This window comes from Scyliorhinus torazame, chromosome 7, assembly GCF_047496885.1.
Source record: "Scyliorhinus torazame isolate Kashiwa2021f chromosome 7, sScyTor2.1, whole genome shotgun sequence".
In the NCBI taxonomy this organism is placed as follows: domain Eukaryota; kingdom Metazoa; phylum Chordata; class Chondrichthyes; order Carcharhiniformes; family Scyliorhinidae; genus Scyliorhinus; species Scyliorhinus torazame.
Genome location: NC_092713.1, coordinates 98,861,876 through 98,888,330, shown reverse-complemented (window position 1 = coordinate 98,888,330; position 26,455 = coordinate 98,861,876). Strand labels below are relative to the sequence as shown.

The window sequence follows — 26,455 nt, the reverse complement described above, 5'->3', positions numbered from 1 at the left end:
TTCCAAGTCTTTCTTTGTATATGTATTTTCTGATAGCATGTATTTCCTCAGTACAGATTCTGTCTCCTTCCTACTGCATGGAGCTCAAAATTATACTCAATACTCCAACTGTGGTCTTACTAAGGTTTTATACAGATAATTACATATTGACTTTTATATTCTATACCTCTTAACATATAATCCAGTATTCCATCAATTTTATTACAGCCTATTCACCGAGTTTCTGCTTTTAATATCCTGTGAACCTGAGATCCCAAATCTCTTGGCCCTTTCACAGCACCCACCTTGCTCCCATTTTGAGCATCTTTCCTTTTTTCTAAAACTTAAATGTATTGTCTCATGGTTACTGACACTGAATTCCATCCCCATTCCACCATCTTATCAATATCCCCCTTCTTTGGTCTTAATTATTCAGACTATACTTTTCCTTCATTATAGTTTAGATGTTACAAGCACGTGTACATTGTAACAGACAGGGTACAGCAATCTTACCAGATAGCTCAGTGCACTCGCCAGTTGTTTAGCAACCAGAAATTTCCAGGGCGTGCTGTTTGAAAGCTGTTCACTCTTTCGATGCATAAACAAATCAAGTGGTCCAAACTCAACCAATTCTTCAACCATGATATCTAGAAAAAAATTAAAAGGCAAATGTAATTTGCATTCTGATTGCCATTCTTGTTTCTGTTTGCCCACCCTTTTAGTTGGAGATTGTAGGGGGTCAGAACAAAAATGTTAACATATGGATTTGCACTTAATTCCTAAAGTAAGATTTATATGCTGGATAGCACAGTAGTGCAGTGGTTAGCACTGCTGCCTCACGGCACCGAGGACATGGGTTTCGATCCCGGCCCCCTGTCCATGTGAAGTTTGCACATTCTCCCAGTGTCTGCGTGGGTCTCACCCCACAACCCAAAACGATGTGCAGAGTAGGTGAATTAGCTACGCTAAATTGCTCCTTATTGGAACAAAAAATTGGGTACTCTAAATTGGGTTTCCTCTGGGTGCTCCAGTTTCCTCCCACAGTCCAAAGATGTGCAGTTTAGGTGGATTGGCCAAGCTAAATTGCCCTTAGTGTCCAAAAAAGGTTAGATGGGGTTATTGGGTTAGGGGGATATAGTGGAAGTGAGGGCTTAAGTGAGTAACGGTGCAGACTCGATGGGCCGAATGGCCTCCTTCTGCATTGTATTTTCTATGTTCTAATGACAACAGTCATCAGTCACTGAAATCAGCATGATGAACTGCTGCAGGTGTAGTTCACTGGAGTGCAAAGTCAGGCTGACAAATCTTAGTTTTACTGCTGCTTCCCCCAGCACACTGTGCCCAGAGACAACAACATTCTGCAGGCATTCACACAGAGCTGCTCATTGCATCCAAATAATGGTTGAACATTGATACACTTAAGCCAGGCAGGGATATAGTGGATAAATGGATACTTAAGACAAATGTTCCTAATCAAAACCTATTGCCTGTTGCTTAAATATCATTCCTTTTAAACAGACATTGAAATAGATTTTGAACAAAGAAAATAATGGTCTTAATGGGGGGAAAAAACAAATATGCACCTAGTTGATACAGGAACATGTCTAAATAGGCAGATACCGTGAATGAATTGTCAGGCCCTTAAGGCTTTTAAAATCAACTGGCAAGTGAGGACATGTTAAATCTACTTTTCAGGCCCACTGTCCAGCAAGGGATATATCAACAGTGAATTGATATATTACACCTATATGGTAAGACCTTTGGCAAGAGGAGGCTTGGAAAAGGACTCAGAGAGGAATACCAACGATCTAGAGTCAAAGGACCAACCCCACGCCCTGGAAACACTTGCCAAGTGTGCAGTCGAAGATGCGGCTCTATAAACGGGGTCATCAAGCAAGGACCCACAAAACCCATGACCAGTAACACAGAGTTTCTGAGATGGACAAGGGGGTCAGGGGTTATGGGGAGAAAGCAGGAGAATGGGGACCAGAAACATATCAGCCATGATTGAATGGTGCAGCAGACTCAATGGGCCTAATGGCCTAATTCTGCTCTGATATCTTATAGCCTTATGGACAATCATACGAGTTAGAAACTGATCACCGAAGAAGATTACATACTGTGAAGACCCAAGCATTAGGTAAAAGAATCTTCAACATTTTTCTGACAATTGTTTCAAATATACGTACATGCATTGAACACAATGTATTTAATAATAACTAGTAACAATTATACAAGTCAGCAACTTTAGTAGCACTTTGCACCTTTGTATTTATTCCTTCATGGGATTTCAGTATTGCCGGCAAGGCTAACGTTTATTGCCCACCCCTAATTGTCCTGGATCTGAGTGACCTGCTAGGCCATTTCAGAGGGCAGTTAAGAGCTAACCATATTGCTGTGGGTTTGGAATCACATGTAGGCCAGACCAGGTAATGATGGCAGATTTCCTTCCTGGAAGGGCATTAATGAACCAGATGCATTTGTATGACAATCAATTATAGTTTTATGGCTATCATTAGTAGCTCTCGGTTCCAGATTTTATTAATTGAACTTTAAATTCCACCAGGCCCCCATTAAATTTCAGCCTTCATTTTGGAATAAAATTGCTTTTCTTAAATCAGGAGTTGGGATGTCATTATTGAGGAATGGAACACATTCCCATTTTGGGTACAAATGCCAGTGTTGGGCAGTTCCGTTTCAAGTACAGCACAAGTCACATCTTTGGTAATGTCTTTGTATTCTGCCCAAGAGTTTATCTCAGCCAAATCACAGAAGAATACTCCCAACAGTTTCACTGATATTTTTACATTTCTGCACAGTGACTAACTTCTGGTCACTTGAGTGAGATTACCAAGATAGTTCGATTGGAACTAACAGCCAGCAGAGTGAATGGAAACAGTAGCATACTTTAGTGGTTATGTTACAGGATTAGCAATCCGGGGCCTGGACTAATAATCTGGAGACATTAGTTCAAATCCCTCCGTGGTAGCTGGGGAATTTAAATTTAGTTAACCTTTTACTCCAGGTTTACATAGTTAATATCAATAATGGCGACCACATAATATACTTTAGAGATCTGCCTGCCTGACCAGGTCTGGCCTATATGTGACTCCGGATTTGAAATAATGTGGCTGATTCTGAACTGCCCTCTGACATGGCCTAGCAAGCTGCTACGGTAGCTCGCCACCATCTTAAGCAAGGCAATTTAGAATGGGCAATAAATGCTGCCCTCACCAGCAACACCAACATTCTGTGAAATGATTTTTTACAAACTGGCTCAACCAATTCAAATTGCTCTTTCACCCAATATGCCGGAGCTGCATTCAAAGCAAATTTGGTGAACTGTATGTACAGTGAGCTAACCGATTATGTCTCCCTGGCCCCAATATTGGCAAAACAAAATGTTACTTACTTTCCAGATCTCGAACACAAACACCATGCAAAAGAACAATGTGCTTGTGGGAAACTTGCCTCATCATGCTAGCTGTCTCAAAGAAAGCCTATGGAGAAAAGACCATTTATTTGATCAGTAAAAAAAACAAACATAAAACTGCTGATCACCCCTCAAGCAGGTAAGTTCAGCCTCTCAGATCAGACTGGCTTTTGTAATTTCAACTCTTGAGCTGTAATGATGAAAAAATTGGGGTGGGCGATTGGCGTAGGTATGGGTGAGTGGTATGGCGGTGGACGAATGGTATGGGGGTTGGGCAAGTGGGTGTTGGAGGCAAGGTAGGGAGGCTCAAAGGGAGGTGGTACCATCCTGGGGATATCCTAGTGATGCACGCATGGGCACTGCCTCCAAAAGAAGTATCCCACCTTCCTTCCTGCTTTTTCCACAAAGTTATTTTAAAAACAGCCTTCTGAATCTCACCTGCCTCATTACACCAATTGTATTACGGCTTGGGCAGCATAATGTTCAACTCACAAGCTCCATTTATTATTTTTTATAAATGGTGGTGGTCCGCCGATATTGGTGTCCCCGCCGCCCCTACCGTATAATGAGGAACAATTCAAGGGTGGATGGGAAGGCCACCCATCATATTTGACATGCCCCCCCCACCAATGAAAACGTGCCCAGCAAAGGGGCATAAATCCCCACCCAAGGACTGGAATTTGAACTTTAAGATATTGGGGAATCAGGAGTCAAAGTAAAGCAGCAAGGACTTGAAGTGATGAGCAACTGAGAGTTGGAGCAGGATATATGGTCAACAAAGTCTTCGATGTGAGTTGAGGGAGAAATGGCAGCCAGGAAAGCATTAGAATAATTGAATCTAAACACAATAAAGGCAAGAGTTTCAGCGGCAGAGATTCTACTACAAGGGTGGTGGTAGGCAATTTGCAAAGATGCTTCTGGATAGGAGTGAAAGCAACAGGGTAGTTGTTATGGGGGACTTTAACTTTCCAAATATTGACTGGAAATGCTATAGTTCGAGTACTTTAGATGGGTCCGTTTTTGTCCAATGTGTGCAGGAGGCTTTCCTGACACAGTATGTAGATAGGCCAACGAGAGGCGAGGCCATTTTGGATTTGGTACTGGGTAATGAACCAGGACAGGTGTTAGATTTGGAGGTAGGTGAGCACTTTGGTGATAGTGACCACAATTCGATTACATTTACTTTAGTGATGGAAAGGGATAGGTATATGCCGCAGGGCAAGAGTTATACCTGGGGGAAAGGCAATTATGATGCAATGAGGCAAGACTTAGGATGCATCGGATGGAGAGGAAAACTGCAGGGGATGGGCACAATGGAAATGTGGAGCTTGTTCAAGGAACAGCTACTGCGTGTCCTTGATAAGTATGTACCTGTCAGGCAGGGAGGAAGTGGTCGAGCAAGGGAACCGTGGTTTACTAAAGCAGTCGAAACACTTGTCAAGAGGAAGAAGGAGGCTTATGTAAAGATGAGACATGAAGGTTCAGTTAGGGCGCTCGAGAGTTACAAGTTAGCTAGGAAGGACCTAAAGAGAGAGCTAAGAAGAGCCAGGAGGGGACATGAGAAGTCTTTGGCAGGGAGGATCAAGGATAACCCTAAAGCTTTCTATAGATATGTCAGGAATAAAAGAATGACTAGGGTAAGAGTAGGGCCAGTCAAGGACAGTAGCGGGAAGTTGTGCGTGGAGTCCGAGGAGATAGGAGAGGTGCAAAATGAATATTTTTCGTCAGTATTCACACAGGAAAAAGATAGTGTTGTCGAGGAGAATACTGAGATTCAGGCTACTAGACTAGAAGGGCTTGCGGTTCATAAGGAGGCGGTGTTAGCAATTCTGGAAAGTGTGAAAATAGATAAATCCCTTGGGCCGGATGGGATTTATCCTAGGATTCTCTGGGAAGCTAGGGAGGAGATTGCTGAGCCTTTGGCTTTGATCTTTAAGTCATCTTTGTCTACAGGAATAGTGCCAGAAGACTGGAGGATAGCAAATGTTGTCCCCTTGTTCAAGAAGGGAAGTAGAGACAACCCCGGTAACTATAGACCAGTGAGCCTTACTTATGTTGTGGGCAAAATCTTGTAAAGGTTTATAAGAGATAGGATGTATAATCATCTGGAAAGGAATAATTTGATTAGAAATAGTCAACACGGTTTTGTGAAGGTTAGGTCGTGCCTCACAAACCTTACTGAGTTCTTTGAGAAGGTGACCAAACAGGTGGATGAGGGTAAAGTAGTTGATGTGGTGTATATGGATTTCAGTAAAGCATGGAGTAATACGGAGGCATGGGATTCAGGGTGATTTAGCAGTTTGGATCAGAAATTGGCTAGCTGGAAGAAGACATAGGGTGGTGGTTGATGGGAAATGTTCAGACTGGAGTCCAATTACTAGTGGTGTACCACAAGGATCTGTTTTGGGGCCACTGCTGTTTGTCATTTTTATAAATGACCTGGAGGAGGGCGTAGAAGGATGGGTGAGTAAATTTGCAGATGACACTAAAGTCGGTGGAGTTGTGGACAGTGCGGAAGGATGTTACAAGTTACAGAGGGACATAGATAAGCTGCAGCGCTGAGCTGAGAGGTGGCAAATGGAGTTTAATGCAGAAAAGTGTGAGGTGATTCATTTTGGAAGGAATAACAGGAAGACAGAGTACTGGGCTAATGGTAAGATTCTTGGCAGTGTGGATGAGCAGAGAGATCTCGGTGTCCATGTACATATATCCCTGAAAGTTGCCACCCAGGTTGAGAGGGTTGTTAAGAAGGCGTATGGTGTGTTAGCTTTTATTGGTAGAGGGATTGAGTTTCGCAGCCATGAGGTCATGTTGCAGCTGTACAAAACTCTGGTGCGGCTGCATTTGGAGTATTGCGTGCAATTCTGGTCGCCACATTATAGGAAGGATGTGGAAGCATTGGAAAGGGTGCAGAGGAGATTTACCAGAATGTTGCCTGGTATGGAGGGAAGATCTTATGAGGAAAGGCTGAGGGACTTGAGGCTGTTTTCATTAGAGAGAAGAAGGTTAAGAGGTGACTTAATTGAGGCATACAAGATGATCAGAAGATTAGATAGGGTGGACAGTGAGAGCCTTTTTCCTCGGCTGGTGATGTCTAGCACGAGGGGACATAGCTTTAAATTGAGGGGAGATAGATATAGGACAGATGTCAGAGGTAGGTTCTTTACTCAGAGAGTAGTAAGGGCCTGGAGTGCCCTGCCTGCAACAGTAGTGGACTCGCCAACACTAAGGGCATTCAAATGGTCATTGGATAGACATATGGATGATAAGGGAATAGTGTAGATGGGCTTTAGAGTGGTTTCACAGGTCGGCGCAACATCGAGGGCCGAAGGGCCTGTACTGCGCTGTAATGTTCTATGTTCTATTTCAGGAGGTGAATGTATAAAGGCTTTTTGCTGCAGAGGATTTGGTTTGAAATTGAATCCAGAATTAAATAGGACTTTGAAACCGCAAATACCCTATCATTTCTAAACTTTTTCCTGGAGTTAAATTGTTCATTCACCGCCCTTCTCTCAACTCCCATTGTTTTGGAAATAAGAAGACATTTTGAAAGATTAAATTTTAACTGACCACTAAGCTTTAAAGATTATTTCTTCTAGCCAATCAGAGATGGGAGTAGGCCAATTTCATAGAATCATAGAATTTACAGTGCAGAAGGAGGCCATTTGGCCCATCGAGTCTGCATCGGCCCTTGGAAAGAGCACCACTCAAACCCACGCCTCCTCCACCTCCAATTAACCTTTTTGGACACTAAGGGCAATTTAGCATGGCATATCCACCCAACCCGCACACCTTTGGACTGTAGCAGGAAACCCGAGCACCCGGAGGAAACACACGCATGCATGGGGAGAACGTGCAGACTCCACACAGACAGTGACCCAAGCCGGGAATCTGGAGCTGTAAAGCAACTGTGCTAACCACCATGCTACTGTGCTGTGGTAATTTGTGGGATAACTTACATGCTCAAATCTGAAAAAGGTGATTTCCAGAGCCTTGCCCAGACAACTGTATACATCTTCAGTACTGAAGAGATGTGACTAGGATAAAATTAGTTTCCAAGGACCTTACTGAATCTAAACAAAGTTATCGACATGCATCAAAACTCCAGTGAAGATACCAATGGACTGGTCAATAGGGCAGGAAAGTGGCAAGTGGAATTCAACTCGAAGTGTGAGGCAATGCATTTGGGAAGATCAAACAAGCCAAAATAATATACAATAAATGGGGAAAACTGGGAAGTGTTGACCTTGGAGTTAATGCCCACAGATCACTGAAGGTAGCAGGACAGGTGAATAAGAAGGCATGTGGAAATCTTTCCCTTATTAGCTGAGGTGTAGAATATAAGAGCAAAGATGCAGTAGCTGCATAAATCATTGGTTATGCTACAGCTTGAGTAGTGTGCAGTTCTGGTCACCTCATTATAGAAATTATGTAATTGCATTAGAGAGGGTACAGAGGAGATTTACAAGTATGTTGCCAGGACTGGAAAAATACAGCCATGAGGAAAGATTGTATGGACTGATGTTGTTTTCCTTGGAACAGAGGAGGTTGATTGTGATGTACAAAATTGTAATGGGCCCTAGATAGAATGAAAGGGAAGAGCATATTTACCTTCACAGAGAGGTCAGTGACTAGGGGGCATGGATTTAAGTGATCAGTGGAAAGATTAGACGGGAGATGAGGAAAACTCTTCACCAAGATTGTAAATGGAGTCTGGAACTCACTACCAAAGGGTAGTGGACACAGAAACCATCAACTCATTTAAAAGGTGTCTCGATTATGCATCTCAAGTGCTGTAACCTCTAGGCCCACGGACCAGATGCTAGAAAGTGGAACGAGGCTGGGTGACTTGTTTTTCAGCTGGTGCAGACGCGATGGGCTAAGTGGCCTCTTTTTGTGCTGTAGACTTCTTATGTTTCTTACCAGTGAGATGTCTCTGTGACTGGGATCGAGAATCTTGAGGACTACCCGGATGTCTTTCGCATTATAGAAACTTCCATCTTCCTCATCATCATCGTTATAATTCAGTGTTCCAGAATAAATGTTTGTCCTGGTTCCTCTTCCAAGGTGTTCAAGCTAATATCAAATACAAATAAGTTAAATATAACCTACATCAGACCAGGTATCAAACCATTCATACAACCATTCACACAGGGGACCTGTAACCAGTGGAGTTCCACAGGGATCAGTGCTGAGACTGCAACTGCTTACAATATATATTAATGACTTGGAGGAAGCAAGCCAATGTAACGTAGCCAAATTTGCAGACAACTCAAAAATAACAGAAATGGCAAGAGAGGGATGCAAAAGACATATTGCTAGGTTAAGTAAATGGACAAAAAAATTGGCAAATGGAGTGTACGGTGAGAAAATGTGAAGTTGTTCATTTTGGAAGGAAGAACAAAAGAGCAGTGTTATTTAAATGGAGAAAAACTACAAAGAGACTTGCGGGTACTTGTGTCCGAAACACAGAAAGCTAGCACAGGTGCAGCGGATAATCAGGAAGGCTAATGGAATGTTAGCCCTTATTTCAAGGGAGTTGGGGTATAAAAGTAGGGACGTCTTATTGCAACTGTACAAGATACTGGTGAGACCACATCTGAGTACCGTGAGTAGTTTTGGCCCCCTTATTTAAAGAAAGATATTATTTCATTGGAGGTGGTTCAGAGAAGGTTCATTGGGGTGATCCCTGCTATGGAGGGCAAAGATTAATGAGGTTAGGTGCCATTCGCGACTCCTTAGACACTGAAGCTGTCCGTGTGCAAATGCAGCAACACCTGGACAATATCAGGACTGGGCCTGACAAGTGGCAAGTAACATTTGCGCCACAAGTTCCAGGCACTGACCATCTCCAATAAGAGATAATCAAACCATCGCCCTTGTCATTCAATGGCATTACCATCACTGAATCCCCCACTATCAACATCCGGGGTTACCATTGACCACAAACTGAACTGGACTAGCCATTAAAATACTGTCGTTACAAGAGGAGGTCAAAGGCTAGGAATCCTGTGGCAAGTAACTCACCTCCTGACTCCCCAAAGCTTGTCAATCACCTACAAGGTACAAATCGGGTTTGTGATGGAATGCTCCCCACTTACCTGGATGAATGTAGCTCCAACAACACGCAAGAAGCTCAATACCATCCAGGACAAAATAGTCCACTTTATTGGCACCCTTTCCACAAACATTCATTCCCTCACCGACACACAGTAGCAGCCGTGTGTACCATCTACAAGATGCACTGCAGGAACTCACCAAGGCTCCTTAGGCAGGAACTTCCAAACCCACGAACACTACCACCTAGAAGAACAAGGGCAGCAGATACATGGGAACCCCACCACTTAGAGGCTCCCCTCCAAGTCACTCACAAACACCACACACACAAATGAACACAAACACCACACACACACAAATGAACACAAACACCACACACAATAACTAAGATACACATACACACATCCATACAACAATGAAAAGCAGTGGACATTATTATTGCCTCTCAGCAATAAAATACATTTCAAAGTGAAAAACGTATTTAGGTGGGCAGTAGTTTTGAGGTTTAAAAGCAAAAATGGCAGAATGAGAAGTTGGAGTAGCTCACACAATGCTACTGAGTGATGGGATGTCAGGCTTCCCCTTGTGCTGAGTTTCTAATCTCAGTTTTGCTCCAACCATAATTGGTTCAAAGGTTCAGTGAATGAATGCTGAGTATTGTACTGCACCATGGAGACGGGGAAGAACGCAATTTCAAATCCTGGTCCAATATGAATTAAATGACCTCAGCTACGACATTAGTGGGATGTGCCAATTGATTTCAGCAGCCACGGACAATAGAGTTCTTTAAAAAGTCAGCCCTTCTGCACTGTAAATTCTATGAAATCTATGGATATTCACTTTTAAAAATATTATCAATAAGCCATGGGCAGGAAATGCACATGTGCAAACACTTGGTGAGGACAATAAATCAGTGGGCCTCAGTGTCAATGCGTAGCAATATTTACTCTTCAGGCTCATTAAGACTGGTCATTTAATTGTCTGAGGGAATGGATAATGGTAATGGCATCTACAGAACTGAATCCTGGCAGAAGTCAGTAACAGTGTTCCCACCTGACAGATCTCCTCCTTCCGGATTCGGTGGAAGCTCAATTGACTTAAATTGTAGTTATTTGCAGCGAGCTGTGAAATCTGGGACCGGCTCTTTGTCATCACTAACAGATTTGAGATTTCTGTGGCAAGAAAATAGGAGAAAAAGATTTGATATCTGTTCATTTCAATACAAACAGTCCCTTATACAACGTGCAAGGTGTTGTGCTCAACTCCATGTCAGGAAGAATTTTGGAAAGACTAAGTTTTCTATTATTCAACATTCTATTATTCAGCTGAAAAGTTAATCCACTGAGAAGAAAATTGAGAACGCTTAAAGGGGAAGTGTTCTTTGTTGATCTCACATGTAAATGAGCTCTGACACACTCAAAAGGGAACTAGGTGAATTCCTGATTCAGTGGAAGGGCTATGGGTTTGGAAGAGGAAGGATAAATGTCTGCCAGTTGCTTAAACAAAACCTAAATGACAGAATAAGGCAAATGACCAGCTGCTTGCAACTCTAAAATGTTTTCAAGGAGCCTTGACTGCGTTCATTGGGGGCAATTTTGAGCGCACACTTGCCGTGCGTGGGATTGGCGAGGTGGGCTCAAAATGCGGAGCGAATCGGAAAACAGGAATCTCTCTGGCGAGATCACAAATTCCGATTTTCAACCCCCTTGCTGGACGAACTCAAAACACACCACGAGAGCCTGGGAACCTAATTTTAATACATCAGCATGTCATGAGGGAGCATTCACACCTGGGCTCTTCCCTCCCCTCCCCTTGCACGGAATATTCAACTTTACATCAGAGTGAACCTGTCAACCTCACCTCAGAGGGGGATTTCGGAGGCAAGTGTTCAGGCAGCCATCCCTCTCCCGGGTGTTAAATGCTCAAGGGGCACCGGAGAAAATATATGTTCAACTCAAGGCTGGAGGTGGGTTTCAGTCTCCAAGGTTTGGGAGAGGGGTGGGGGAATGCTCAGGGGTAAGGTGGCTCTGAGTCTCCCGAGGATCCACGTGGAGTTGAAAGGGACAACTATGGGGAAATGCTTTAGTGTGAGAGGGAGGGTGTGAGGCTTAGTGGAGAGGAACTCACTAATGGAGAAACGCATAGGTGGATGTCCCAGAGGCTTGGAGTGCTGAGGATCAGGGCTCTGTCAGGAATCCTCAATGCTCATTTTGGTGTTCTCTTCTTTTCAGTGCATGATTCTGGAGCAAGTGGAGTTGACTTTTCTATTCATAGCAATGGAGCAGAGCAGAGACATCAATGCGCCGCTGCACGGGGCCAGTGTCAGTGCCCTATAGAGGGGGGGGCGGGCTGGATCCAGTGCTGTTCCGGGAGTAACACCGCAGATGGTGGAGCCTCATAGGTGACACTACCGACAAAGGCTCTTCCTGCTAATGAATGAGCTTGTGATGGGGCTCAGAGAAACTGGATGACCTCTCATCTGCTGCAGATCCATCTGAAATCAGGGATCCTGATGTTTTCCTCCAACTAACTGCCAAGGTGGGCTGCTTCTCTGCACTTTGTCAGCCCATGGCCTCCTCATCACTGGAGAAGAGTGGCAGAAATTAGGCTTGAGTGTTGATACCAGGGGGGTTGTCAGCTGCAGTACGTCATAACGGAGTTATTAGTGTGTGAGATGGGAGAGGCATGGCGCTGCCACCCTCACACTGCACAGGGATGAAGTGCTGAGTGTGCGCAGGGGTTTGTGGAGCACGGCACAATGGAATGACAGGGTGGAGGATCTTCTGGTGAACAAAGTGATGTTAATGCAAGATCAATATTACAATGGTGATCTGTCTCTACTACTGCCTAGGTTCACACCTGCCCACTAGGTACTGACTGTTTCTTACTCTTCCTCACCCTCCCATTATGTCTTGGTGTTTTCCCAGGATCCGCAGTGGATGATGAGGGGGCCTGCTGCCTTCCACGCCCTGATGACCGTGGCGGGTGTCCCTGGGGGACTGGACCTCGAGTGTACGGGCCCACTTTCGGGCTGCACGGGTGTTGCAGTGCTGCCCTCCTCAGTGTGTTGGGCTGGAGGTGTGCCGCTCACAGGGAAGGGTGCGTCAGATGGCCTGGACACCCCCAGGCTCCCATGGGTGGAAGGCCATATTCTGCCAATCCTCTTCCCTTCATGTGTCTGTGAGCACCTGTGCTCCTCCATGGGATGGAGGAACAGCTGGAGTGAGGTCCAGAAGGTCCACCGTTCTCTGGCGCAGACACTAGTGATTTCCTATCAGTGCCTGTACCTTGCAGCTGAAGCCCTCAGCCATGAAGGACAGGAGCTGAGCCATGGAGCGGACATCCCCCACCATGGAGCGCATGTCGCCACCCTTGGGGAAGCCATCCTTGCAGTGTTGTCCTTGTTGCGTTGGAGTGATGTCACAATCTCCTCGGACAGCAGCAATGGGGCTCCTCCAGTCAGCCTTGCAGTCCGAGGAAGGATGTGGTCATCCCATCCTGTTGCAACTCTGGGATGACAGGACCCAGGGGTACGTCATCAGCCAGCGGTTCAGCAGAGTCCTGGGCTCAGGCATCCCTCCGAGTGCCGGTTCCCTGGGATGTCCCTGCCTCCACCTGCTGTGGATCTTCCACTTGAGGTGCTCACTAGTGAATGCCTGAGAAGCCTGCCTACTATTTAATCTATTTAATCCCACCGAGGTGTGAGTATCTGTGCTGGTGGAGGGTGCGGGTGGCAGGTGTGACACTTCTTCAGTGCCGGTGTCCGAGAAGACCCCTTTGGAGTTGCTCGTGACCGTGGCCCCCAAGAGGCTCGAGGATGGTTGTGGCAGTTTAACTGATTGCCCTGTAAGGGAAGGGAGATGGCATTAGTGCATCATAGGGAATAAATGATGGGACAATGTTTATTCACATGAGCATTAAGAATGTATGTTCTGAGAATTCTCACTTTTGTCTGCAGCCCCCACTTCGCCCTCTGCACAGGCAGTCTTGCTCCTTCCCGATCAGCTCAAGGGTTCTTTCCCCAAAGTGGGCAAAGCATCTGAGCTCATGCATAACTCCGGGTGGTTGTGCCCGCTCACTGTTATTCTCTGATTTCTCCTGCAATGAGACAGATGGGCACAGTGTAGGCGGATGTTCTGCCAGTTCAGGTGATGAGGTGTGGCATGCGTAGGACTCGAGTGGGAGCGGGGTGTGAGGAGGCCTCATGGCAGGTGCTGGAGGTGCGTGGGATGTGTGAGGGGGTGCAGTGAGAGACTGGGTGTTGCAGGCTTACCCTGGCTGTGCGTAGGTCATTAATCTCATCTTTTTAAAAAATAAATTTAAGAGTACACAATTCTTTTTTTTCCCAATTAAGTGGCAATTTTAGCGTGTCCAATTCACCTCACCTGCACATCTTTTTGGGTTGTGGAGGGGCGACCCACACAGCCACGGGGAGAATGTGCAAACTCCACACAGACTGTGGGTCCTCGGCCTGTGAAGCAGCAGTGCTAACCACTGTGCCGCCGTGCTGCCCGTCATTCATCTTTTTGCATCACTACTGTACTGTCCTCTTCTTCAGTGAGCAGGCACTGACTTAGGCTGCCACTGTCCCCAAGGCGGGCTGGCCACCTTGCTGGATGGACACCTGTGGGACCATGTATTCAAGGAATCCCACCTCTGCTGCACACCATCCAGGAGTCTGGCCTGGGTTTCAGTGAAACGATTGCTGGCTTCCTGGCAGCCATCCCCTCGAATGGATCAAGTGCTGGGGAGGCATTTATATGGAGCTCCCCACTGATTGCAAAACTTAAATTGCTCCTGGACAAGTGAATCAGCAGGAGGCTGATTTTTATCAATGTGTTAAAAATAAATTGTCAAGGAGTCTCAATATTCCGTGAAATTTCCCACCAATGGCGCCAGCGGGATTCATAGAATTTAAAGAATTTACAATGCAAGAGGCCATTTGGCCCATCGAGTCTGCACTAGCTCTTGGAAAGAGCACCCTACCCAAGCCCACAACTCCACCCTATCCTCATAACCCAGTAACACCACCCAACATTAAGGGCAATTTTGGACACTAAGGGCAATTTAGCATGGCCAATCCACCTAACCTGCACATCTTTGGACTGTGGGAGGAAACTGGAGCACCCGGAGGAAACCCACGCGCACACGGGGAGAATGTGCAGACTCCGCACAGACTATGACCCAAGCCGGGAATCGAACCTGGGACCCTGGAGCTGTGAAGCAATTGTGCTAACCACAATGCTACCGTGCTGCCAATTCACACAGGTTTTCTCACCGGAACCCATACTTTGCCAATTGTGGGGAAGATTCCGCCCATTGCTTTTGACATTTTGCCTCATTAGTGTTTTCTGCCAGCTTACGTAGACCATGAAGCTTTGCTCCAGTGACATTATAACTGCGAGACAGTCTGTGGACAGTACTCCAACAAGGGAGTGAAAGGAGAGAGAGAGAGAGAGAGAAAATGTAGAGGAAGCCATGCCTTCATTCGGGGCCTCCATAAAAAAGATAACTGTTTGCACTACCACAAAACACAATCAGGTAGTTTTGGTCTATAAAACAAACTCCTGTGATAAAGTATGCTCATTTCTGATCTCTAAATTTCTGAAAGCAAAAGGTGCTTCTAGAGGAATCCCTATCCACAGATATTTGCTTGAACAAAACATTTTCCTTTAAACATAAGAATCCTAAGTGCACAAAGGCACAAATTTCATCTGCAACAGAGAAACATGGTTTTTAAGAATCTGATTCAGAAAGACCAGAGTGCTTTCCTCAGCTTGAGAGTTAAATTGCATTGTTGATAGCAGATTAGAGGAAGGCTTTGATCTGTATCTAGCTTCTGCTGCACCTAATCTTTCACAAGTTTAATGTTGCATGTTGCATCGAAGTGCACAAGATGGGAAAGGGTTTGCTCCCAGCACTACATTCTTCATTTAAGTATAAACTTCACAAAATGCAACTGAAAAAAAGATTATATTATCGACAGCGCTTTGCAGACACAAACATGGTATCGGTATGGTGGATGCTATAGAAGGGAAACATCAATGGAAAATCTCCACTGGAATCGTAGAATCCCTACAGCACGGAAGGTGGCATTTGGCCCATTGAGTCTGCATCGACCCTTCAAAAGAGCACCCTACCTAGACCCATTTCCCTGTAATCCCACCTAGCCATTAGATGACACTCGGGAGCAATTTAGCATGGCGAATCACCTGACCTGCACATCTTTTGACTGCGAGTAGAAACCGGAGCACCCAGAGGAAACCCACACAGACATGGGGAGAATGTACAAACTCCACACAGACAGTCACCCAAGGTCGGAATTGAACCCAGGTCCCTGGCTTGCTCTTGTTAATAACGATGCTGCAATCCTGATGCCTGCGAACATCATTAAAAATCTCTTTATGGCCATATTTATACTCTAGCTACTGTAGTGATATCATGGTTGTGTTGTAATTCACCGACTGACTACTCGGGGTCTCATTAGTATATAAGTGAATGTTAGAGTCAGGTGACCTCAGGACTGTTGAGGGAGCTGGGAGAGAGGTCGCATGTGCATGATCATACTGTTATTCATCTGTTGTTTTGTATATATTTGACCCAGTTAATGTTAATAAATCGTTTATAACTTTACCTACAAGTGTTCTTGTAATATAAATCAGGCCATCCGACAAGAATAGCTACCAGCCTCGACCCATTTGCCACTGTATCAGTCCCAGTTAACCTGCTCAGGAGAGAACTTTGCACCTACATGATTGAAGTCCTGCTTCTAGACAGTAGCTACATTTAAACCAACCTTGATACCACGTTATATTTACACATCAAACCAAAGCAGAATGAGACTTGGCCTTCTACGGAGTTTAGCACAACTTCTTTGTGGAGTGACATCAAGCCCAGACTCTGAATCTAGACTAAAAGTTTAGTGTTAGTGGGAAACTAAATCAGCAGCATAAATGATACTGCGTGCACTCTGCTTAATGTTTTACTTTTCTGATATTGGACGTTGGGGTGGATTTTCATCTTGGAGGCAGGTCGCTGGGGTTGGGAAATTTCCAGGCTTGATGCACCCTCCTCAGGTGAAAGTGGCCACAAAGGCAGGGCTTTACATTCGGCTGGGGGAGGGACAGGCACGTGCTGTAGTCTGACCCGTCACCTCAGGAAGAGTGGGGTGCAGAGGTGGGTTGTTTAAAAGGTCACCCACGGCACTCTGGGGCTTCGTCCCGGCTGTAATAAAAACAGTACGGCATACCAGCCATCTCCTCACCCCCACATACTCTCCATCCTGCCTCATGCCCTCCAATCAATGAGGGAATTTGATTGGAGTCTGAAAGGGAGGAGAGAGACACAAACCAGGGTTTGAAAATTAACTTTGAACGGATGAGAAATAAATTCACCAGCTATTTTGTAAACTGACCAAACTGTGAAGTAAATCTACAGCAAATAGTGGGAAGTATTCAAATAACTTTTTTGCTACAATACAAAAACAGTACATAGCCTTAAAAGTCAAAGGTTCCAGTTCTACATTTAAGCAACCATGATCAACAAATAAGACAAGGATTAATACTGAGCTAAAAGAACAGTTTTACGCAAGAAAAGTAGAAATCGAGCAAAACTTGAGAGAGCTACAAAAAGTAACAAGGGGACAAAGAATATAAATCATTGTTATAAGAAATATAACAGGTGCAAAAAAAAAAAAAGTGACAAAAACTTGCAAGCGCTAACTTGCAAAGCTAACAGTAGAATTTGGTATATCAGTAAATATGAGGAGAGGTATCGGGAAAAGTGGGCCATTTAAAGGCAGACTCGGGGCAGCACAGTGGTGCAGTGGCTAGCACTGCTGCCTCACGGCACCAAGGCCCCGTGTTCAATCCCGGCCCCGGGTCACTGTCCGTGTGTAGTTTGCACATTGTGGGTCTCACCCGGTGGGTCTCACCCCCACAATCCAAAGATGTGCCGTGTAGGTGGATTGGCCACACCAAATTGCTCCTTAATTGGAAAAAAAAGAATTGAATACTCTAAATTTATACAAAAAAATAAAAATAAAAACAGACTCAGTTGTTAATTTATAATAAGGAAATGGCAAACTTTTTAATGACTACTTTGTATCAGTTTTCAGAGAAAAAAAATCAAATACCAGTGGCACACAGGAACATAAAAGTAGGTCAAGCGGAGGAACTTATTAGATATAATGCAAATCAGAAAATAGAATTGCTGTAAATCTCAATCTATTATTTAAGAAAGGAAGGAGAAAATATCCGAGAGATCACCAGTTGTGGATAAATGACTTTAATCATAGGGACAGTTGTGTATCCAGATATGAAAATGGCATCAAGTTAGGAGGCCCATTAAGTTGAGGAGATGGGAGCAGGAAGGTACAAAGGGAGACAGACAGGCAAAATTAATGTCCAAAGCTGCAACAGTTTGGGGAATGTAAGGATGTCCGCTTTGGATTCAAGAAAGATGAATCAGAATTTTTTCTGAACAGTGGAAGGGGCGGCGTGGTGGCACAGTGGTTAGCACTGCTGCATTGCAGTGCCAGGTCGCTGGGTTCAATTCCAGCCTTGGGTGACTATGTGGAGTTTGCACTTTCTCCCCATGTCTGTGTGGGTTTCCTCCGGGTGTTCCAGTTTCCTCCCACAGTCCAAACATGTGCAGGTTAGATGGAATTAGCCATGCTAAATTTGCCCCTTAATGTCCAAAGATGTGCAATTTAGGAGGGGTTACAGGAATAGGGCCTGGAGTGGGCCTAGGTTGGGTGCTCTTTCAGAGGATAGGTGCAGACTCAATGGGCCGAACAGCCGCCTTGTGCACTGTTGGAATTCTATGGTTCTAAGAACTGTGGAGAAACAAAAGAATTTTGATGTCCATGAACCCAGATTACTAAAAGCTCATGCACATGTGGAAAGCAGTGAGGCAGGCTAATGGATGTCCTTTATCTCAAGTAGACTGAAATACAAAAGAGGAAAATATGCGTCAGATGTACAGATGGTTAAACCCTACCTGGAGTACCGAGTTCAATTTTGGGCATCACATCTCAGGGAAGAAATCCTGGCCTTGGAGGTGGTGTAGTGGTAATTCACCAGATTAATCTCAGGGTTTAGAGTTAAATAATGACAGACTTGTGTTGTATTCCCTTTAATATAGTCAGCTGTGGGTGACCTAATTGAGGTCTTTGAAATGATAAAGGAATCAATAGGGTAACTGCATAGTAATGGGTGGCACGTAGCACAATGGTTAGCGCTATTGCTTCACAGCGCCAGGGTCCCAGGTTCGATTCCCAGCTTGGGTCACTGTTTGTGTGGATCTGCACATTCTCCCCTTGTCTGCATGAGTTTCCTCCGGGTGCTCCAGTTTCCTCCCAGAAATCCCGAAAGATGTGCTTGTTAGGTGAATTGGACATTCTGAATTCTCCCTCTGTGTACCTGAACAGGCGCCGGAGTGTGGCGACTAGGAGATTTTCACAGTAACTTCATTGCAGTGTTAATGCAAGCCTACTTGTGACAATAATAAAAGATTATTATAACTATTTTTTCAGGCTGAGGAATCCTGAAAAAAGGAGAATAATCTAAAAATTGGAGATAAACAATTCAGGTGTGAAATGAGGAAGCACCTTTTCACACAAAAAACCCTGGATCTGAAATTCTGACTGTGAACGTTGGGTCAATTGAAATTTTCAAGACTGGGATTGACAGATTTTTATTAGGTCAAGCTATTAATTGACAAGCCTCAAAGACAGGCAACTGCAGTTGAACCACAGATCCACCATATTCTAACTGAACAATGGAACAGGCAGTATAGGCTAAGACCCAAATAGCGATGTGTGCCGTTAATTTCATATCGAAATAAATTGAACTTTAAAGTACAAAGGTCAGTTGAGACCAATTTGGGTTAAAGAGATTTCGCAATGGTAGCTGCTCCTATGCCAATAGCAGCAGCTCAAATGAGCACTGGCCCAGATGATTTCTCTGTGCTCATGTTTTTTGCTGGGTTTTTTTTTTGCAGCTATATTCATAGATTTAAGTTCAAAAAGTAGAATGTGCACGTCTGCTAAAAGGACTGTGTGGGCGTATGTGTGGGACTGCATATGTGTGTGTGTGGGCTTTAGGAGTGCGTTGGTTTCTATGTGTGGGTTCAAAGGAGGAAAGGTGCATACCTGTGGCTTTGTACATTGTCAGCTTACGACTCTACGTATTGGCTACAAATTAATCGTTGGCAATTAATTTCAGCAAATCAATGCTACATGATGATCTTTTGTGGCAGACTATAATTACATTGTGAAATTAAGGAGAAAGAATGGCTACTGAAAGATAGTTTGTGGGAAAAAAGCTTAAATGCATTGGAATTTTCATTTCAATCAAGTCTGCATAAGCGTTCACAATCTGAAGAATATTTGCTCAGAATTTACACCATAAAGAGCGAATATTCACCTCTGAAAGCCCCATAGAAACTTATATTTCAATTACATTCCAAAGTAAGTCAACCTGTTCCTTCAGTCAAACAGGAAACAGCAAGTTGATAAACAAAATAAGACCACATTAACTATGTCCTTCCTGCACTGAATTTTATTCTCAAGTATTTTAGACAAAAAGGGGTGCGGGAAGTGGGGAGATCAATGATTTTTTTTTAATGTAAAAGAGCAGGCATAAGACATCACACTTAAGAAGATTTCCTGAGTTATTGGGTTCAAGGGAAGCAATAGTTCTTGAAGCAGACTCCCAAAATCTCCTACTTGAAAATAAGTGAGGATTCTCAAACAAAGTACAACGTAAAGGGTATGCTGCAAATCACACCAGCCACATGTAAAGGTCAGTCAGAAAAAGATGTTTTGATAAGGAGCTTCCTTTTGTAATAAACACCCAAAGAAAACAGATTCCTTCGGCCTCTCTGTACAAAATAACAAAACAAAAATATTAAAATAAAATAATTAAAGGGCAGCAGGGTGGCGCAGTGGTTAGCACTGCTGCCTCACGGCGCTGACGTCCCAGGTTCGATCCCAGCTCTGCGTCACTGTCTGTGTGGTGTTTGCACATTCTCCCCGTGTTTGCGTGGGTCTCGCCCCCGCAACCCAAAAGATGTGAAGAGTAGGTGGATTGGCTGCGCTAAGTTGCTCCCTAATTGGAAAAAATGAATTGGGTACTCTAAATTTACAAAAAATAAAACAAAATAAAATAATTAATGGAGAGAATTCTAACATCGCCAATATTTATATCCAGTTTGCATCTTTAAATCACAACACTAGCTTGCACAAAATTAATTATGTTTATTAAAAAATTAAATCTTCTAAAAATAAATATAATTTTGTTCTCAACACAGTGGAGCAGTTTGTGAGCCTGCCAGTCTACCAAATTTGCAAAGAAACTGCTTAGTAGAGGAAAACATAGAAGGCATCAGATACAGATTTCTATAGAAAGATTTGTAATTTGTGACCAGCATGATTGATTTATGATTTCTGCCAATGAATTAAAAAAACCTACATTGTACTCCTCTATGTCAAAGAAAGACAAAAGAAAGACTTGTAGTTATACCGCACCTTTTATGCCACCGAATACAGCCGAAGTGTTTTAAAATCAATTAGTATTTTTGAAGAAGTCACTGTTTCAATGTAGACCAATTTGTGCACAGCAACTCTCACAAAAGCCAATGTGATAATGACCAGATATTCTGTTTTCGTGTTAATGAATATTGATCAGGACACCAAGGATAATTCCTCTCCTCTTCCTCGAAATAGTGCAGTGGGATTTTTTTTATGTCCAGCTGACAGGGCAGAGGGGGCCTCGCATTAACATTTCACCGGAGAGATGGCACCTTCAACAGTGCACAACTCCCTCAGTACTGCCCTGGAGCATCAGCCTTGATTTTGGTGTTCAGGACCTGGAATGGGACTTGAACTCACAACCTTCTGGCTCAGTGGTTACAGTGCTACCCACTGAATCACAGCTAAAACACACAACACTGGGATAGCAAATATACTTTGAACTTAATTCATTTCATATTTGTAAATCATTGAATATGCAGTTTCTTTTAAGAATCAAGATAAATATTGTGTTTATAAACAAATGAAAAGAGCTTTGGAAAGTCTCAGCATTTGAATAAGAAGAAAAGGTATGGCAACATTTCTGGTAAATTGACCCTAAAACATTAATTCATCTGACACTTAGAAGACTGACCTCCTGTGCATTTTCAGCAATTTTTGCTTTTTTATTTCAGATATTCAACATTCATGATTTTCCTTTTATCTTAATGTTGTTTACCTGCATGGGGTGTGTTATAAAAGAGTAACTCTCAAACATATATCAAATGTGCTAAGAATCCTTGCAAACAAGTGTTGGAACTAAAATATTAATCTAGTTGGTTGCTTAAAAAAAAACCCTGCCGAGTTGTCTAAACTACTGTTTTTCAAACTTTCTTCCTCCCAAGGACCCACTTTTGCCAACTGGCCAAACCCTTGCAACCCTGCGCAAGCTGGCCTTCGCAACATGCGCCACATTCGCTTTCCTTTCATGTGAAAGGGGAGCCAGCTTGGTCCTGCCAATCTCTCTCTAAGTCAGGTTCACAGGAGGAGAAGGCAATGTGCATATCAGGTGCAGAATTCTGCCAGTTTCTTTGTGAGAGTGGAAAATCTCACACATATAGATCATCATGAAGGCCAAAATCAACAAAGTGCTCATTTTACTCAGCACTGGATGCTCCTGCAAGATGCTACTCCAAAATGCTGACAGCCTCATGGATGTTTGGTGTGTTTTTAATATGCTGCCACAGCAGCTTGATCTTTTAATTTGGAGTCAGCTGTAAGTTAATAAGCAACTCTAGGGTCTCAACCTCAAAAGGAATTTTTCACCCACCACTTCTCCTTCAAAATCTGAAACTTCTCTTCTCATTCACCATACGTCACCGCATATAGCACATATGGGCTTTGCATTGGCACAATTGGCAAAACCATACCTCAAGAAATCATCTTTGTACTGCTTTGTTCCCAAGTTATGTTTCTTCTTTGTGGGTTATTAACCAGGGATTCTAGACCTATGTACAGAGCTAATACTAGCACTGCTCTATTCTGCCGTGGACACCCCTGCGCAGCTCTCTCCCGCAGATTCAGGTGGGAGATCCTGGCCAGTAGGTACATTGCCTGTTTGTGTCTCTGGCCATCTCTTCTTTGCAACAAAGTGACCATCTCACTGCTGCCGCTTATGGTTGGAAGACTGCTCACAGCCTTGTTTTGTCCTTATTTAAAAGCCAGTAACGGCCGCATTCACAATTTAAATGCTGGTAGCAATAGTTGGGCATTTCTCCCGCAATCAGGACCATTGCGAGAATGCGGTGAAACCGATTACTCCATGACCCTCCTGCGACCCACCCCATGGGCCACGACCTGCACTTTGAGAAAAACCCTGGTCGAAACAGGCAGTATTATTCTTACCCTTTCTTTTTTTAAAAATAATTTTATTAAAGATTTTCATAAATATCGATAACAAAATGAAAAAGGAAGCCAACAGGGTTAAGTACAAAACACAGTCCAGAAAAACAACCCTCCATACCCCCTCCCCCCCCATACATAAATAATAAATTAACATTAACACCCCAAATTAATACAAGTATATACACCCCCTCAGACCCTCCAGTGTAAATAACAAAAACAAAAAATAATAAAGTGACCCCCCCCCCCCCCCCGCCCCTGAGTTGCTGCTGCCATTGACCAATGTCTACCGCTCTGCCAGGAAGTCTAAGAACGGTTGCCACCGCCTAAAGAACCCGTGTACCGGCCCTCTCAAGGCGGATTTCACCCTCTACAACTTAATAAACCCCGCCATATCGTTGATCCAGGATTCCACGCTTGGGGGCCTCGCATCCTTCCACTGAAGAAGAATCCTTCGCCGGGCTACCAGGGACGCAAAGGCCAGAATTCAGGCCTCTTTCGCCTCCTGCACTCCCGGCTCCTCTGCCACCCCAAATACTGCGAGCCCCCAGCCCGGCTTGACCCTGAATCCTACCACCCTCGACACTATCCTCGCTACGCCCTTCCAAAATTCCTCCAGCGCTGGGCATAGCCAGAACATATGGGTGTGATTTGCTGGGCTCCCTGTCCTCACCCCCAAAAAACCGACTCAACCTTGTCCCGGTCATGTTTGCCCTGTGCAGCACCTTAAACTGTATGAGGCTGAGCCTCGAGCACGATGAGGAAGAGTTCACCCTCCCCAGGGCGTCTGCCCACATCCCTTCCTCAATTTCCTCTCCCAACTCCTCCTCCCACCTACCTTTTACCTCCACCACCAAGGCCTCCTCCTCCTCCTGCATCACCTGGTAAGTTTCCGAGATCTTCCCCACTCACACCCACCCCCCTGAGAGCACCCTGTCCTGTACTGTGTGTGGCCGTAGCTGCGGGAATTCCACCACCTGCCGTCTGGCAAACGCCCTTACCTGTAAGTACCTGAAGGTGTTCCCCGGGGGGAGCCCATACTTCTCCTCCAGCTCACCCAGGTTCGCGAACTTCCCGTCCACAAACAGGTCCCCCAACTTTCGTATCCCTGCCCTGTGCCACCCCGCAAACCCTCCACCTGTTCTTCCTGGGGCGAACCGGTGGTTCCCCCGTAATGGGGTCCCCGCCGAGGCCCACACTTCCCCCCTGTGCCGCTTCCACTGCCCCCAGATTTTGAGGGCAGCCACCACCACCGGGCTAGTGGTATACCTCCTTGGAGGGAGCTGCAGCGGCGCCGTTGCCAGCGCCCCCAGACTCGTACCCACACAAGACGCCGTCTCCAGCCTCTTCCATGCAGCACCCTCCCCCTCCATCACCCACTTGCGCACCATCGTCGCATTGGCGGCCCAGTAGTACCCACAGAGGTTGGACAGCGCCAGCCCCCCCCCATCTCTACTCCGCTCCAGGAACACACTTCTCACCCTCGGAGCCCCTCGCGCCCACACAAACCCCATTATACTCCTGTTAACCCGCCTGAAAAAAGCCTTCGGGATAAACACGGGGAGGCACTGGAACAGGAACAAAAACCTTGGGAGCACCGTCATTTTGATTGACTGCACCCTACCCGCCAAGGACAGCGGCAACGCGTCCCACCTCTTGAACTCCTCCTCCATTTGCTCCACCAGCCTTGTAAAATTAAGCCTTTGCAGGGCCCCCCAGTTCCTGGCCACCTGGACTCCCAGATACCTGAAGCTCCTCTCCGCCTTTTTTAGTGGGAGCTCGCCAATCCCACTCTCCTGGTCCCCTGGATGAACTACAAACAGCTCGCTCTTCCCCATGTTGAGCTTGTACCCTGAAAAGTCCCCGAATTCCCCTAAGAATCCTCATTACCTCTGGCATTCCTCCCACCGTGTCCGCCACATACAGCAGCAGGTCGTCTGCATAAAGTGACACCCTGTGCTCCTCCCCACCATGCACCAACCCCCTCCAGTTCCTTGACTCCCTCAGCGCCATAGCCAGCGGTTCAATCGCCAGTGCGAAGAGCAGGGGGGATGGGGGATAGGGGATAGGGGATAAGGGACACCCCCCCCCCCCCCCCCCCCCCTCTCGTCCCTCGGTACAACCGAAAGTACTCGGACCTCCTCCTGCTCGTGGCCACACTCGCCATCGGGACCTCATACAACAGCCTAACCCACCTGACAAACCCCTCCCCAAACCCGAACCTCTTCTGCACCTCCCATAGGTACCCCCACTCTACCCTATCGAAGGCTTTCTCAGCGTCCATCGCCACCACTATCTCCGCCTCCCCCTCCCTCGCCGGAATCATGATAACCTCCGCACATTCGAGTTCAACTGCCTCCCTTTCACAAACCCCGTCTGGTCTTCGTGACTGATCTGCGGCACACAATCCTCAATCCTCGTGACTAAGACCTTCGCCAGCACCTTGGCATCTATGTTTAGCACCGAAATCGGCCTGTAAGACCCACACTGCAGGGAATCCTTGTCCCGCTTCAGGATCAAGGAGATCAGTGCCCAGGACATCGTCGGGGGCAAAGCCTGCCCCTCCCTTGCCTCATTGAAGGTCCTAACTAACAGCGGGCCCAACAGGTCCATATATTTTTTATAGAATTCGACCGGGAAAACGTCTGGCCCCGGTGCCTTCCCCGCCTGCACCATGCTTCCTATCCCTTTGATCAGCTCCTCCAGCCCAATCGGGGCCCCCAATCCAGCCACCAGTCCCTCTTCCACCTTTGGAAACCTCAATTGGTCCAGGAAGCGGCCCATCCCTCCCTCCTCCCGTGGGGGCTCGGATCGGTACAATTCCTCGTAGAAGTCCCTGAAGACCCCATTGATGCCAGCTCCACTCCACACCACACTCACTGTCCTTAACTCCCCTGATCCCCCTCGCTGCGTCCCGCTTCCGAAGCTGATGCGCCAGCATCCGGTTTGCCTTTTCCCCATACTCGTAAATCGCTCCCTGGGCCTTCCTCCACTGCATCTCCGCCTTCCTGGTGGTTACCAGGTTGAATTCGGCCTGGAGGCTACGCCTCTTCCTCAACAATCCTTCCTCAGGCTCCTCCGCATACCTCCTGTCTACCCTCACCATCTCCCCCACCAGCCTCTCCCTCTCCCCCCGCTCCCTCCGCTCCTTGTGGGCCCTAATGGAGATCAGCTCTCCCCTCACCACCGCCTTCAGTGTCTCCCATACCATCCCCATTCGGACCTCCCCATTGTCATTGGTCTCCAGGTACCTCTCTATACTTCCTCGGACCCGCTCGCTCACCTCCTCGTCCGCCAACAGCCCCACCTCCAAGCGCAAAAGCGGGCACTGGTCCCTCTCCTCCCCCATCTCCAAGTCCACCCAATGCGGGGCGTGGTCCCAAATGGCTATTGCCGAATACTCAGTATCCTGTACTCTCGCTATCAGCGCCCTACTCAAGATGAAAAAGTCAATTCAGGAATAAGCCTTATGGACATGTGAGAAGAATGAAAATTCCCTAGCCCCCAGCCTTGCAAATCTCCAAGGGTCCACCCCTCCCATCTGGTCCATAAACCCCCTCAGCACTCTAGCC

The 26,455-nt window shown here is 45.7% G+C and overlaps 1 protein-coding gene across 7 annotated transcripts in view; it reads right to left on the bottom strand.

The window, feature by feature from the left end:
• The window catches only part of jak1 (Janus kinase 1), a 187,945-nt gene that overhangs the window by 30,902 nt on the left and 130,588 nt on the right, over positions 1-26,455 (bottom strand). For all 7 annotated transcript variants that reach the window (XM_072511125.1, XM_072511128.1, XM_072511126.1 and 4 more), the window contains 4 exons: positions 10,523-10,641; positions 8,336-8,488; positions 3,392-3,479; positions 493-626 (listed from right to left, as the gene is read on the bottom strand). In XM_072511125.1, coding sequence (XP_072367226.1) covers positions 493-626; positions 3,392-3,479; positions 8,336-8,488; positions 10,523-10,641 — 494 coding nt within the window. The remainder of the gene's footprint in view (positions 1-492; positions 627-3,391; positions 3,480-8,335; positions 8,489-10,522; positions 10,642-26,455) is intronic.